The sequence below is a fragment of the Callithrix jacchus genome, chromosome 9 (genome assembly GCF_049354715.1).
Source record: "Callithrix jacchus isolate 240 chromosome 9, calJac240_pri, whole genome shotgun sequence".
Classification (NCBI taxonomy): Eukaryota; Metazoa; Chordata; class Mammalia; order Primates; family Cebidae; genus Callithrix; species Callithrix jacchus.
This window is the reverse complement of record NC_133510.1, coordinates 101,814,519-101,830,442: the sequence shown is the minus strand read 5'-3', so window position 1 is coordinate 101,830,442 and position 15,924 is coordinate 101,814,519. Positions and strand designations below refer to the sequence as shown.

At 39.4% G+C, this 15,924-nt stretch overlaps 2 protein-coding genes across 6 annotated transcripts in view; one reads left to right on the top strand and one right to left on the bottom strand.

The window, feature by feature from the left end:
• Positions 1-4,821, top strand: part of ANKS1B (ankyrin repeat and sterile alpha motif domain containing 1B) — a 1,309,735-nt gene extending 1,304,914 nt beyond the window's left edge. For all 3 annotated transcript variants that reach the window (XM_002752897.7, XM_009004424.5, XM_035258475.3), the window contains one exon: positions 1,584-4,821. In XM_002752897.7, the coding sequence (XP_002752943.1) occupies positions 1,584-1,658 (75 nt within the window). In that variant the 3' untranslated portion in view covers positions 1,659-4,821. The remainder of the gene's footprint in view (positions 1-1,583) is intronic.
• Positions 1,785-15,924, bottom strand: part of APAF1 (apoptotic peptidase activating factor 1) — a 98,496-nt gene continuing 84,356 nt past the window's right edge. For all 3 annotated transcript variants that reach the window (XM_035258502.3, XM_035258504.3, XM_035258505.3), the window contains 5 exons: positions 13,837-13,956; positions 13,054-13,179; positions 11,298-11,423; positions 9,526-9,669; positions 1,785-4,783 (listed from right to left, as the gene is read on the bottom strand). In XM_035258502.3, the coding sequence (XP_035114393.1) occupies positions 4,637-4,783; positions 9,526-9,669; positions 11,298-11,423; positions 13,054-13,179; positions 13,837-13,956 (663 nt within the window). In that variant the 3' untranslated portion in view covers positions 1,785-4,636. The remainder of the gene's footprint in view (positions 4,784-9,525; positions 9,670-11,297; positions 11,424-13,053; positions 13,180-13,836; positions 13,957-15,924) is intronic.

Below are 15,924 nucleotides of genomic sequence, written 5' to 3'. Positions count from 1 at the left end.
TCAGAAGAGTGCTCTGGAAAGCTCATGCTGAGGGCCACGACTGGAGGCAGAGACAGTAGCTGGGGCTGTTGCCAGGAAAAGAGGAGGGGGCTCAAATGGCATCACAGAATGTCTCCTGAGCACTGTTTTGGTGCAAGCAAAGAGATAAGTGCTTCACGAGTTTTATCTCATTAATTCTTTACAACAATCCAGAAGAACTGATCCTCATGTTTCAGATAAGACAACTGCTGATACTGTCTTGTTTTCTTATCCATTTTCCCCATAATCCCTCAACAACTGAAATGTATTTATTGCTTCCTCTGCTGCTTAAACCAGTGCTTGGCAGTAGATGCTCAGGCGTACAGGATAGATAGGTGGGTGGATAAACAACTGATCAAGGACTCAGGCCAAGATAACATTAAGTTAAGGGGCCCACACCTGCTGCATTCGCTATGCTTACCACACTAATTTGCAACTCTTAGTCTCTGCTGGTCCTTTTCAGTCTCCTGGGCTGATCCCTCATCCCTCTAATCTGCAGACTGCCCTGGACTTAGTCTTGGGGGCCCCCTGTCTCTTCTACCTACACCCACTTCACTGCTGATTTCATCTAGTCCTTTGATTTTAAATATCATCGGTTCACTGATGACTCTCAGATTTCTACTTCCAGCATGGCCCTTTCCCATGAACTGCAGAGCCTTGCATCCCACCTACACAGCATCAACACTTGGAATGTTTTAACAGGCATCTCAAACTTACCAGGTCTGCAAAGCTGCTTTCAGTGTCTTCTTCATCTCAGCTGACAGCAATTCTCTTCTTGCAGTTGCTCAGGCTAAAACCTTGCATCGTTCTTGTCTTGTCTCTCACAACCTTTATCCAATCTGTCAGCAAATCCTATTAACTCTTATCTTCAATATAAGTCCAGAATCCCAACTTGTCACAATCTCTGCTGCTGTCACCCTAGTCTGGCCCACCTTCATTTTGTCCGAATTACAAAAGCTTCTCATTGGTTCCCCTTTCAATTGATTCCCACTGCCTGGGTGATTCGTTAAAGCTTAAATCAGATCACTCCACTGCTCAAACCTCCTACTCTGGCTCCCAGAGTCAAAAGTAAAGTCCCTACTGTGGCCTAAGAGGCAGCCTCCAGTGCTACCCCAATTCCTCTCTGCCCACCTCTCCTGTCAGACCTCCCACACTCACCCTTCTCCAGCCACAAAGACCAGCTGGCTGCTCCCAGAATGCACCAACCCATCCCACTGGAGTCTGCGCCTGCTGTACCCTTGCTTCAGAATGGTTTCACGACAGCCCGCAGAGCTCACTTCCTCACATCTTTAAGATCTGTACAAGCAGCACCTGCTGAAAGAGCCAGTTCATCTAAAAGCGTAACCCCTTCCCCTCCACTTAATAACGCCAAATTCACTACAGATTTTACTTACTTTTTCTGCGTCTCCCAGGCCCCTACCTGCAGTAAGGCAAGAATTTTGTTTTGCTTACTCCTGTATTCCCAATACCTACAACAATGCCAGGCACATGGTACATCTCAATATTTATTAAACAAATGCATGAACAAACTAAGTGAATAAATAAATGAATTCTCTTTTTTACAGGATCTTCTCCATGCCAGCCATACCGGGCAGGAACCATCAGAGAGACACACTGAGGAGGCACTCAGAAAATTTTGATAGAATTGAATTTACATATAGCTGATAAAGCCTAGATAGAAAGACTGATGGATTTAGCTTGAATCTTTCACTTTAGTCGTCTAATCAACCGATAAATGACAAGCAAAGAGTGAAACAATCCAAAAATGTTTTTCAAAACAATTTTGTGAATTTTATTTTTACAAAAGTTTTTTAAATTCATATTTTAAAATGTATAACAAGGCAAAAAATCATATAAGCTGTATCACAAATACAAAAAGTTTCAAAACATACGAGACATATAATGTAAAAAAATTTTATATATATGAAGTCCATGTAATTTCTAACACAAAAAAAATCAGGAAGGGAAAATGCTTTAAAAATGCTCAACTGCAAACTACAAAACAATTATCTTCCTCTGGATTAACTGCATGAACTGCCATGAAATGTACACCTCCATCCTATTAGGTGTCTCTTTCCTCATGTTACTTTGACTTTCTTCCCATTTTTCTTTTAAGACAGGGTCTTGCTATGTCACCTGGGCTGGACTCAAACTCCAGGGTCCAAGCAATCCTCGTGCCTTAGCCTCCCAAGGAGCCGGGATTACAGGCACGAGCTACCGCACCCGGCTCTTAATTATTTTTTAAGACGGGGCCATTCAAGGCTTTTTAAAAGCTGGTGTATGTTGTTAATAACAGTCAGTGGCTTTTAATTCCAAAAGGTAATACTTTATACTCTGAGCTATACGTGAGATGAGCCCCTAAACAGTGTGCACAAATAAAGTTATGATTTGGATATTCTAAGGAGACATACCACTTACAGAAATTTCTTTTAATAAAGTTAAGGTTTTACTTTTCACATTTGCTTAAAATCACAGTAAGCCTGTAAACTAGCTCCTTTTTTTTTGTTTAAAAACAAAAAACCTCCTTAACAATGCAAAATATTGTATTCACTGTATTTATAGTGCCATCAAAGGCTAAATAGGAATATCTTATCTAAAATACATCTGAGTGGTCTATTCCCTTACCCTCTCTCCGAACAACCCCAGAGTTATACTAATATGCACCAACAATAAAAACAAGTTGTTTATCTACTGTTAACACTAGTAATCATTTGATTTAGTTTCAGTTACAGAAACAAAAAGAAATCTTTGAATTTTGATTATTTTTTTCTGAGAACGACATTTACTATTAATTTATCTCCATTGCCCTTAATAATATATTTCAGAGACAATGTTTCTTTAGATTTAAGCTTCAGCTAAAGTTCCTGATCAGGAGGTCAAAAATAGCTAGTTAGTGATGAGTTTTTTTTCCCCTGTCAAAAGCTATTTTTCCTGATTAACCTTGGAGATAAAAGAAGAGGAAGGAAATGGGGGGGGGGAGAGAGAGAGAGAGGAATAGGTTGATTGAAAGGTTAATCCTCTAGAGTTACTAGAAGAACACATAACTTCTAGAACTACACAGAAAACCAGAGAATTCTCTTGAAATTCACTGAGAATGGCATTAACAATGCCATTCATCTAAAAGTAAATGGAATCAGATGAAAATTGTTTTATTTCACATTTCTTAAAAAAATATTATTAAGGCTTATGATTAAAATTGACCCCAACTCAATGACTTAACATTTAGCAATGGAGAAACTGATTTTTAAAAAAGAAAAAAGTGAGGATTAGGCAAGATCAGATTCATTCAAGTAAGAAGTCTGGTACATAAGAAACCAGAGGGAACAGGACTAGGGCCCAACTCAGATACTGACAACTAGAGTCCAGATATGGCACAGGGCTGCCAGCAGCTACAGTGAGAAAAGGATAGACCAATAAAATCTATTCTCTCAAACATATAAGTTTTACTTCACAAAAAGAACAGCTGAAGTCCAGGCCAGTGGCTCACGCGTGTAATCCCTACACTTTGGGAGGCTAAGGCAGGAGGATTACTTGAGGCTAAGAGTTCAAGACCAGCCTAGGCAACATAGTGAGACCCTGTCTCTACAAAAAATTTAAAAATTAGCTGGGTGTGGTGGCTCATGCCTGTAATCTCAGCTACTTGGGAGGCTGAGGCAGGAGGACTGCTTGAACCCAGGAGTTTGAGGCTGCAATGAGGTATGATCATGCCGCTGCACTCCAGCCTGGGTGATACAGCAATACCCTGTCTCCATTAAAAAAGAAGCGGTCTGGCCAAGTGCGGTGGCTCACACCTGTAATCCCAGCACTCTGGGAGGCCAAGGTGGGCAGATCACAAGGTCAAGAGATCAAGAGCATCCTGGCCAACATGGTGAAACCCCAACTCTATTAAAAATACAAAAATTAGCTGGGCGTGGTGGCTTGCTCCTGTAGTCCCAGCTACTCAGGAGGCTGAGGCAAGAGAATCGCTTGAACCCAGGAAGCGGAGGTTGTAGTGAGCCGAGATCGCACCACTGCACTCCAGCCTGGTGACAGAGCGAGACTCTGTCTCAAAAAAAAAAAGGAAGGGGCCTACTAAATCCAAGACTCATTTATTGAGTCAATTAAAGGAAACGCTGCAGACTATGCACACAGACAAAACATTTTTAAAGCAAATTTAAAGAGTGCAAATAAACTCCAAAATTGTATTGGGAGAACAATACCCTCTTGGGGTAAGTGTGATTCAAAAATCAGGTCACTGCTACCCTGAGGCACAGCCTGTATAACAGTATTAAATACAGATATTAAAATACAGACTTCCTCCAAATTCTTCTCATTAATTATGTCCACCATTTTGAATGCATCCAGACAGAATTTTACCAACAGTATAACAAGGTATGTATTCACATTTTCATTTGCATCTTAAGTACAAACTGTTGATGATGATCATGAAAAACAAGATTAAAGGTATGTTCATTTGGGAAGAAGCTACATTAATATTATTCATCCAACCACAAACACTTTTGTAATGAATGCAATACTGCACAATTCAGAGCTTTACAAAAAGTTGATATCAGTTTCATTAGAATTTTTTTCCAATTTAAATTTTTAAAAAGTTCAACTTAAGTAGTGCTTAACTATTTTATTCTAAAGTCTGTAAAATATATAAAATACCAAGATTATCCACAGTCACATATGTTTTGAAGTCAGGGGACACATGTATTTTCTTAAGATTGGTTCCATTTGTGTAGAAGGTCTGTAAGGATTGCCCAGTGACAACGTTCCACCACTGTTCAGAGAAAAATAAAATTCTCATTAGATTGGTAATTACACTGTGTGACAATTTATAGTGCCAACAGATCCTTTGCTCTATCTCCTCCCCCCAACCAAATTCAAGCAAACAGAAGGAAAATGTCTCGGGTTTAATGCTGAATATACTGTTCAACCTGGTCAGCCTTTTCTTGATGAACACTTGTGATGGCCTCACTGCTCCACCTACAACTAACTCCAAGTGGGAGAAACATGCAGCCTGCTTCAGAGCTGCAGACAGAACGCTACAGAGTCCATTACAGCAGTGATTGGACTGAACTCTCTTGTCTGCATGTCCTTCTCAGGAGAACAGGCAGTAGGTTGCCCCTCGCTTCACTCAAATGCCCCTTTGCAGACACAGACTGGTATTCTGACAGAGACCCAAACTATTTGTAATATGGGCTACAGGAAAGAATGTTCTCTCTACTAAATCTTTCCTTTCTCCAGGTGTGATGCAAGAGTCCTTGACCAAGTTTCTTTATACAATAATCTACACTATTTACTAAACAAATATTGAACATCTCAAACACAGCCAGTGCTCTAGCCAAGTCCTTCCTTTCCTTCCCAATCATTGAATTTGCTAGTAGTATTTATGTTCATTTAACACATGGGAATCATAAAGCTTACCCATATATCTCACGGCTAAAATGGGGGCAAGAGACAACAAACAAACTTTTTTGAAAAGGCCTCAAGCACACCAAGATCCTGAATATTATGCACACAATGACAGTGTCACCCACCTTTGTGCCTGTGGCAGTGCCCAGCATTCTGCCTTTCCCACGTGAGTGGGTCAAGTATGCATGTTCACTAATAGTAATAATAAATGCAAAAAGTATACCCAATGGATTTGGTAAACCTCACTGAAGCAGCATGCACTAACTTGGGATTTCCCACAACTCACAGTTTGCTTTGTAAAATAACAATGTAATCAAGATTACAGAGAACACATTCCACCAACCTGAGAGAAGACACGTTTTCAGTCACAAAGGCCCTTAGAGATCACTTAGTTCCACTGCCTAAAAAATGTACGCCACCAAGAACGAACCCTAAACCATGGACTTTGGATGATAATGAGGTGTCAGTGGAGATCCATCAATTGTAATAAAGGCACATCTTTGGTGGGAGGATGTCATAATGGGAGAGGTTATGTATTTGTGGGGGGAAGGGTATATGGGAAATCTCTGAAATGAGCTAGGTATTAGCATCACATCAAGTTTACAGATAAGAAAATCAAGGCACAGAAGTTAAACAACCTGTGCAAGGTCACAAAGTTAATGAGTGCCAGAGCCAGGCTTTGAACTCAGGCATTCTATCTAAAGGCCAAGGCCCACTCTCCTGACCATTACACTCTGCTGCCACCAAGTCATGGCACACCACCATTTATCACCATGTATTCCATATTTTCAATCAGCTTTCCCCTTCATGTGCATGAATAAATGTGAATTTCTTGTCATTCAGTATGTACTCCATGGCATAATGCAGGCAAACAGCTAAATTATTTTTTCACTTATAAATAGGAATAATTTGGAAGTTAAGAACTTTTTAGCTTCTGGATACCTACTTTATCTTACTGGCAACTCAATTTATACAGCTTGGATTCTAAAGTAAACAGACTCAAAAGGCCTATTCTTTTGGACACTACAGCAGCTGTTCCTTTTTACTTTTAATTTGCTCTGTGCTTTTGGACAGTCTCATTAACATGCTGGGTAGATGCAGGCTGGGCTATATCATAATCAGTTGAATAAGCTAGTAATCAAACCAGAAGGCAAAGGCAGCCTGATTGTCATTTAAATATACAGACTAAATATATAGGCTAGAAGTTCTTTTACCCTTAAGACATAATCTGATAGTATGTAAACCTATTCTGCTGCTTTATTTCAAGGTTCCCCAAGAACTCTGCAAATATGGTCACTGATCTTTATAACATCTTATAAGCCAGACTCTCAATTATGTGATAGCATTCTGTGGAGGCCAGAGAATCAAATGATGTGGTCTCTAGAAACTTGGTATCAAAGCTAAGCAGTTAAATTTGTCAGCAGCTAATATAGCTGAAGACTCCCAGCTTCCAATACAGACAGCAATGACTCTCCTCTAAGCATCATCCTCAGAACAGACTCGGTTCTAGTTCTTTACACTAAAGGAGAACAATTGGTGATCATTTCTCAGGATCTCCTAATAACTGAATGAAGATGTAGGTTAATGCAAGATTTTGTAAACAGAATTGTGCTTTCAATGAAACCTTGTAAAGGGATACATACATCCTTTCTTTTTTAAAAAAAAATATTGATATATTACAGTTGTACATATTTTGGGGGTACATGTAATACAAGGTGTAATGATCAAATTAGGATAATTGGGATATCCATCACCTCAAACATTTATCTTTTCTTTGTGTTGGGAACATTACAGTTCTTCTAGCTATTTTAAAATATACAATAAATTTTTAACTATAATTTCCCTACTGTACTATCAAATACTAAAACTTACTCTTTTTGTCTATCTGTATTTTTGTACCTCTTAGTACATCCTTTCATAAAGCTAAACACTGCCCTCTAATTGATCTTTTTTATAAGCTAGATTTTTATGGCGGCAAAATTGCAGCCATGTGGGTCTCATATAACCAAAACGCCAGTCATTCAAATATTTCTGAACACTTATTCTGCATTAAATAATTAATGAGAATCATTTCCTACACCTGAATGTTTTCAGTAAGAAATAGTGGTATCATAAGATCTTATTAGGGATCAATTTTAAATGAAATAGCTCTCAGAATGTCCAAATGATCAGCCCAATATAGAAGAGTCCCCAACCCCCGGGCCATGGACCAGTACTAGTCCGTGGCCTTTTAGGAACCCAGCTGCAGGGCAGGAGGTGAGTGAACATTACCGCCTGAGCTTTGCCTCCTGACAGATCAGTGGCAGCATTAGATTCACATAGCAGCAGGAGTCCTACTGTGAACTGCACATGTGAGGGATCTAGCTTGCATACTCCTTACAAGACTCTAATGCCTGATGATCTGAGGTGAAACAGTTTAATCCTGAAACCATTCCCCACCCCCAACTGCCCACTACCACCCCATCTGTAGAAAAACTGTCTTCCAGGAAACTAGTCTCTAGTACCAAAAAGGTTGGAGACCACCAATATAGAGTATCATCTTCTATCACTTTTTCAAGTAAACCACTATTCAAACGACTCACTTCAAGCATTCCCCTCCAGGTGAAGCCTCTGCTAACTCTCTAAGGTTGGTATGTTCACTCCTCTCCTTTGCAATTCCACCTCACTCATGAAAGCAAGTCACAGACCCCTTCTAAACTCTAGGGATTTTATGTTTACCATCTGCTTCCCCAATAGACTATAAGCTACTGAAAGGCAGGAACCAAGCCATAAACATTGTGCCACACGGCTGTGGCCTTAGCAAACACTGGGCATTCTACAGTCTTATTGAGTGGATGGATAAAAGATGCCTCAAAAAAACACCAAAAATATGACCCTGAAGTGCCACAACACACTCAAATTGCAGCCTCAACTACTAGTAAGTTTTAAAAAGCGAATTTGCTAGAGAGAAGAGAGGCAGAGACCTGGGTCTGAGTCCTGGCTTTTCTATTTATTAATTATGCAACTTTATTTTTTTTATTTGTTTTGTTTTGTTTTTGAGATGGAGTCTTGCTTTGTTGCCCAGGCTGGAGTATAGTGGTGCAATCCCAGCTCACTGCAACCTCCAACCCTGGGGTTCAAGCAATTCTCATGTCTCAGCCTCCCAAGTAGCTGGAAAACCAGGCACCCACCACCAAACCCAGCTAATTTTTTGTATCTTTAGTAGAGACGAGGTTTCACCATGTTGGCCAGGCTGGTCCTGAACTCCTGACCTCAAGTGATCCACCCACCTCGTCCTCCCAAAGTGCTGCGATTACAGGTGTGAGCCACTGCACCCAGCACTAATTATGTAACTTTAGGAAAATTATAATCTCCATAGAAAATCATTTTCCTTATCTGTAAACCAAGAATGAAATTTAAGCCTCACAAAGCTGGCTAGGATGAGGGAAGTTAAGCTTATTTTGTAAACTATAAAGCAATATATTGCTGCTATTATTACTGAAGAAATTTCAAAAATATGTTTTTTTTTAAGGTTTTCAACCAACGTAGTTAATTGTGATTGACATGGAAAACAGAACTAAGTTAAACACCCAACTTGCTAGTCATTCTGATGCCCCAAGTTTAGTATGGGGCAGTATGAAAGCTCTCGACTGAAGGCATCCCTAACACTGTCACCAGAGCTTTTCCAAGATCTGAGGAAAGTAGTCTTGTGGAACTCAGTCTCGTCACTACAAAGTGGGGATAACAGTAACTGCCATTTTTTTCTTTCTTTCCCTTTTTTGTTATTTTTAAATGTTTTATCTGGTTCTTTTTTGTTTTCAGTATGTTTTTCTGTTTTGTTTTGTTTTGTTTTGTTTTTTTCAGTTACTAAACTCATTTTACTACTAGGTTTTTTGTTTTGTTTTGTTTTTGAGACAGGGTCTCACTCTGTTACCCAGGGCGGAGTGCAATAGCGCAATCATGGCTCATTGCAGTCTTGACCTCACAGGCCCGAGTGATCCTCCCGAGTAGCTGCCTTTTTACTCCGCTGGGTTGTAAGAGGCCCAACTAAGAAACAGGAAGTGAAAATAGCTTGGAAAATATGATATAGGCTATTATTTTCTTTCACAGTCCTTGGGGAACTCTTACCTTAAGATATCCTCCAGCAGAGATAAGCATTTTGCCATCTGGAGAAAAGCAAAGGTCAGTCACCCAGCCTCCATGGGTAGCAGCTCCTTCTTCTGAAAGCGGAGCACACAAATGAAGCAGCTCACCGTTTGAGACATTCCATATCTAGGTAAACATGATACACAATTCATTAACAGAGTTATACAGAAGCTTCTCTAGTTTTAAAACATATATATGACCATATATATGTATTCTAAAATTATTTTACTAGACTTTTATAAACAACCCTATCACAGATGCTAATATTTCCATTTATTTCCAGTGACATTTAATATATAAGCAGTGCTCTAATTCTTCAAATAAATGTACATCAGAATAAGAAAAAGAACAGAGGCATAAATGACAAAAGAAAATAAAATCATCATTTGCAAATGTCTCCCTAGAAAATCCAAGAGAATCAAATGGAAAAACTCATTAGAAAGAGTTCAGTAAGACAGTACATATACATACAAAAATCAGCAGCTTTCCAATATTCTGAATAATTAGGGAGAAAAAATTTTTTTAATGTACCAACAAATATTTGTAAAATAACACAATTTAAGAGAGACAATTTTTTTCTGCAGTGGTTGAAAACTGAAATGCCACCTCGTAACTGGTAAAGGAGCACTTTTATCCAAAGATGCAAACTCAGAGCAAAATGAACATTTCCAAAGCAGCCCTGCCACTTCAGCTGACACACATTTATGTGACTGGTAGAGAAGGTTGGTTACTTAGTCCTCAAGAAGAAGAATCTTAATTTCCCTGGAAAGCCCATCTGATAACACCTCTATTCCTGCAAACTGTATACTCTCCTAGTCTTCTGCACTATACCTATTCCTGGAGTTGTAAATCCTCCTTTGTAATGAAAGGGGGAAAACCCCCACCTTCCTCATATACACTGGTTACCAAAGCAACCATCCCAATGCCCAAACTTTTCCAATCAGCTCCCCATAGTTCTTCTGACACAACTAAGTCAATTGACTCCTTTTCCATAATTTCTAATCTTTCAGCATGTAATACTTTTCCATAGTGTACTATGTTTCCATAGATACAAAGAAAACAACATTCTATGCCTCCTAAAAAGTTGTTTTCTAAAAGTCAAAATTATATATTTTTAAAAAATGGTTTTCTAAATAAAATTGTCATGGTTTGCATGCATATCTTAAGCACCGCAGGGTAATAAAAATTGGCCTATCATGGAGACTCTGACTCAATAAGGAGCTCTCCGCTGCCCCCCAGTGACCGAAATGTGAACCTCTGCTCTGTTCAACCGGCAGGCAGTCCTCAGAGGACTGCAACAAACCACACTGGAGATGGCTATCTAATGGGTATAGTGCTAAAGAGATCTTTTCTTTCAGCACAGAAACTGCAGGATTTGCAATTCATTTATAATCCAGACCACAATTTACAAAATTATTTTCCTCAAATCCTGCTACCAAAAACAACCTTTGGTTCAAGTCCAAAAATTAAGATGAATCATTCTCAAGCTAATGGTGCAGAATGAACTGCAAATAACTAGAGCATTTGCCTTCTCACATATACAGGGAATGCTTCACTCTAACTCTAAAATAAATTCATTTCTGCAGTGGAGCGCAGCTGTGAATACAATGTGCACAAGAAACAAAAAGAATGCCTCATCCAACCACAACTTCAGGAACTAGGCTTCCCTGGCCCATGAACAAAGGTCCCCACTGTGAAGAGTACTAGCCCAAGCTACAAGAAGAGTAGTGCTCTCATGCCAGCAAACAGCCTACCCTGATTTCTCCATTGTCATCTCCCGTTGCCAGCAAGGTACTGTCCACAGAGAAGGCAGAGCAGCGCACACAACCATTATGGCCCCTCAATTCATGAAGTGGCGAAAGGAGATCAAAACTCCAGATCTGGAAGGCAATTAGGATTGTTTAGCAATGCTACATATGCTCAAAGTAACCATCTGCAAACCCTGCCTTGAGTGCTCTTCAGCCATAAATTCAATCACATGGAAGTTCTAATATTTGGTAATTCATAAACTTTCATGAGATGCCCAAGTTCCAGCATGCAATCTTCTTAATTTTTCTTAGTTTCCCTTTAATTACTCAGTTAAATTCAGCTCAAAGATCAATGTCACCTCTTCCCTACTTTAGACCTAGATGGAAGAAGACTGAATCAGCTAAGAGCAGTCTGTGGAGTGAAGCAGACCTCAGTGTGTGTCCTGGCTCCACTGTTAGCTAGATTCTTGTGACTAGGACAACTCATATAAGTTTCTATAGCTTCAGACTCTGCATCTGTAAAATGAGGACAATCTTACCTATGATGTGAAAATTAAATGAGATTATAAAGAGTGAAATTACTAGCATGTGACAATCTTTAAAGGTTAGTCACTATACTAGTCTACTATCTTGGCAGCCAAATGCTGGGGTTTTTTCCTTTCAATATTTTTTCTCATGGTTTTGTCAACCTCATTTAGCAAGCACATATTAAAAACTACCAAGTTCCAAGCACTGTGAGCTAAGAACTAGTGGTGCAAAAAGATAAACTAGCTACAGTCACTATCCTTGAAAAGTTTATAGTACAATCACAAAGGCAGGCTCATAAACAGTTAGTGAACAGTTGTATGAAGTAAATGTTCTAACAAATGAATAAAATGTAATAGAAACCCTGAAGGTAGAGAAGAAAATGCTTCAAAAGAGCTGCCATCAAATCTAAGTCTAGAAGGATGAGTCACAATGCTTCAAGGTAAAAGAGTAGAGGTTTATCAAACCAAAGTTAGCAGCATGCACAAAAAGATGAAGGTGGAAAGCAGGCTGGCATAGAGGAAACAATGTAGCAGAAAAAGACAGTGATAAGCTAAGTAGTTGGCCTACAAACCATCAGATAACAGGTGTTTCAACAAGGGACACAGGCAGTGGTATGGAAGATAAAGTAGAAGAGGTGCAGACCAGAGGCAGGATGCTGGGACAGTCCACCAGTGGAGGAGGAGGAAAGCATGCTCTTCAGGGCAGTGACAAGGAGGAGAAGACAAATCTATAGGGCACTAAAGAGTCATCAACAGAGCACAAAAGTCAAAATCAAAATAGAGTCCCTGACGATTCCAAGGTTTATAGTCTGGAAAGATTGGTAGGAGAAAAAAGGAGAGAAGGGAATACTCAAGGTCCCCAACCAAGCAGCATCATTCAGCAGAATGTGATTTTATACACAAGTCTATTATATTACATCAATTATGTTAAAATTTTACCATCAGTGTATAATTAAATGTAAATCCCTTTCAATGATTTTTATTGCCTACAATATGTAATAGAGGTTGCATTTGATTAGTTATAGACAAAAAATAATCCATAAGGGAGAAATCATTAGTCCTCAATGTATTTAATTTGACACCAACTAAATACCAATGGGTATCCTCCAAAAGATAACAAAACATGAGACAGACATGTAGCGAGCAACTGTTATGTCCTGTTGGATATATTATTTGGACTCATTATGCATAACCACTACCAAAGTTTTATGCAGGGTTTCAACTGATTGACCTACCTTTGCAGTCTTGTCAGCAGAGGTAGATGAAAACTTGGTAGCATCATGAGAAATGTCACAAGAAAGTACTGTACCCTGGTGACAGACAAAGTCTTTTTCTACTTTTCCAGTAAAAATATTCCATACCTTAAAAAAAAAAAAAAAGAACCTGGAGGTTGACACTTTTAAGAACATTTTAGTAAAAACCACAATCAGCTATATGACAAATCTATAAAACAAGAGTTTTAGTACACTGACTGTTCTGACCCCTTTATTTTAAATGTCTGCTAGTATAAATGCTCATTAAAACACAGCAGATGGGCCGGGCACAGTGGCTCATGCCTGTAATCCCAGCACTTTGGGAGGCCGAGGCAGGTGGATCACAAGGTCAGGAGTTCGAGACCAGCCTGACCAACATGGTGAAACCCCGTCTCTACTAAAAATACAAAAATTAGCTGGGCGTGGTGGCACACACCTGTAATCCCAGCTACTCAGGAAGCTGAGGAAGGAGAATTGCCTGAACCTGGGAAGCGGAGGTTGCAGTGAGCCAAGATCATGCCACTACACTCCAGCCTGGGCAACAGAGTGAGACTTCATCTCAAAACACACACACACACACACACACACACACACACACACACACACAGCAGATGTAAGTGACTGCAACAAACAGAAAACAAGCATGAGAAAAATTTAAAAATTTTAACGTAAGTAGTTAGCCTCCAGTGGCTTTTGGCTGTCTCAATATAATCATTGCAATATGAGAATACTTTCTAAAAAAAACAAACTTATGCTTCAAATTACCTTCACTGTTCCATCAAATGACCAAGAAAGCAGTCTTGAATTTTTCAAGAGTCTGAAGTCTTTCACTGGTTCCTGATGGGCTTGTAGAACTTCACATTTCTCCAGTTGCCAATTCCATACCTGAATATCAATGAAATAAGTCTGATATTATCCTCCCCGATCCTGTCTCATTGGAGGGGTGGAAAGAGTGTGCATTCTCTTGTCTAAATCTTTTATGAGGGAATCTGTGGGGATCACTCCCGTGTGAGGCCCCTGGGAAATGGGCCTTGCCATACAGTGAGCTTGAGCCCAGACACAGATCCCTGGTTGGGGGAGTTGAGCTGAGGGAAAGCAGGAACCAAGAGAGGGACTATGTTATTCTAAATAATTAACAGACATTACTTTATGGATATAAGGACTTGGGAGGCAATGTGTCCACTTTCGGCTTCTTATGGTTTATTGCTTGATTGTGTTCATTTTGGACCCTTGTTACCTTCATTGTAAAATATTAACTTAAGTATTTACACTTGGTAACTTACTTACCAACTTACTGGGTGTAACTGTAACTTACTTACCATAGCTTACAGGGCTTAACTGTAACTTACTTCCCATAGCTTACTGGGCGTGACTGTAACTTACTTACATTGATCTATTGGGCGTAACCTAATTACTGAAAGTAACCTACTTATTGGGCATAACCTACTTAATGGGATTAACTTACTTACTGGGCGTAACTTGCTTACTGTAACTTAAGTACATTGATCTGGTGTAAACAACTTTGACTTCAGAAAAGTATATAAGGAAACATATTGCAAAACTAAAATGGCTGCTTGGACACAGCCTAAGCCAGCCCTCCAGACTCCGCTTTTCTATTTTCTTTCACTTCCATGCACTCTCTCCCTCAGGCTGAACGAGACATCTACGTTGGCGGTCTTGGGGACTCGTGCAGGTCGGTAGTCCCCTGGCAGACGTGCCGGACCCCGACACTTTTACTCACATGGCATTTCAGTAAAACAGAGAAGAGACTATGGTGTCCATATTTTACAGACAGACAGAAGCTGGGGTTAAGTAAATTGACTAGGGGCAAAATAAAACACTTTTCCTCCTAAATAAAATTTGTTTTCTTCAGTTGCTTGGAGAACAGTTAATTATACCAGAAGATAGAAAAAAACCACAATATGCCAGTGAGCTCACCATCTGATTAAATTTTCCTAAGAAAATTATCCCAATTACATATTCACAGGTTTCTGAACCTACAGGCTGGGGAAGTCTGCAGATCCTGGTTCCACTGAAACTGGCCTGGGAAGGCCAGCTGATTAAAGCAGCTTCAAACCAGAACATGGAGTTTCCAAGCTTCAAAATCTCAGCTATCTCTCAATGTAATCCTCAAAATGAAGGAAGTGAGAAGGCATTGTTTTTCATGTGGAGCTTCAGGAGGAGCTCCTCAGACAAAAGGAAAGGGGTGGGGAGGGATTGAAATAAAATGAGTAGCACAAAAGAGGCATAAAAACATATCTGAGACACAGGTACACAGAAGTTTATTTTTATGCCATGTCTACATTAAAGACATCTCTTAATTACTAAATCAAAGCAACTGTATTTAGAGCTTTGTTAATACCTGACTTCAAATTAACTTATTTAACAAACGTTTATTTAGTACCTATATACAAAGCAAATATGAATCAAATAAGAATCTAGCATAAAGAAACCTAAGAGTTTAGCAAAGAAAATGAGAAATACAACAAGAAACCCAAAAAAGCCTATAATAGAAGATACAATGATAGAGATAAAAGTTCTGTGAAACTCAAAAAAAGCAATTCCTTAGAAAAAATTTGGTGGCAATAGCACATTCAAAGTAGGCTTGAGGAATGGGTTGAAAGTGTGATTCAGAAACTGAAAAGTGTTCTTCAAAGGGAATAAATGCTGGAGTTAAAGTATAAGAGTAGAAAAACGTGAAAAAGGACCTACTCATAATTCCATCCGACTAGAACACAGGAGATGCAGAAGAAACAGAAGAAAAAAAAGGCTGAGAAGGTAGCCAAAGGAAACAGCCCCATGGGCCTGATGAAGCTAAAAATCTGAGGTATGAGCAAACAGGCCAGCTCCAAA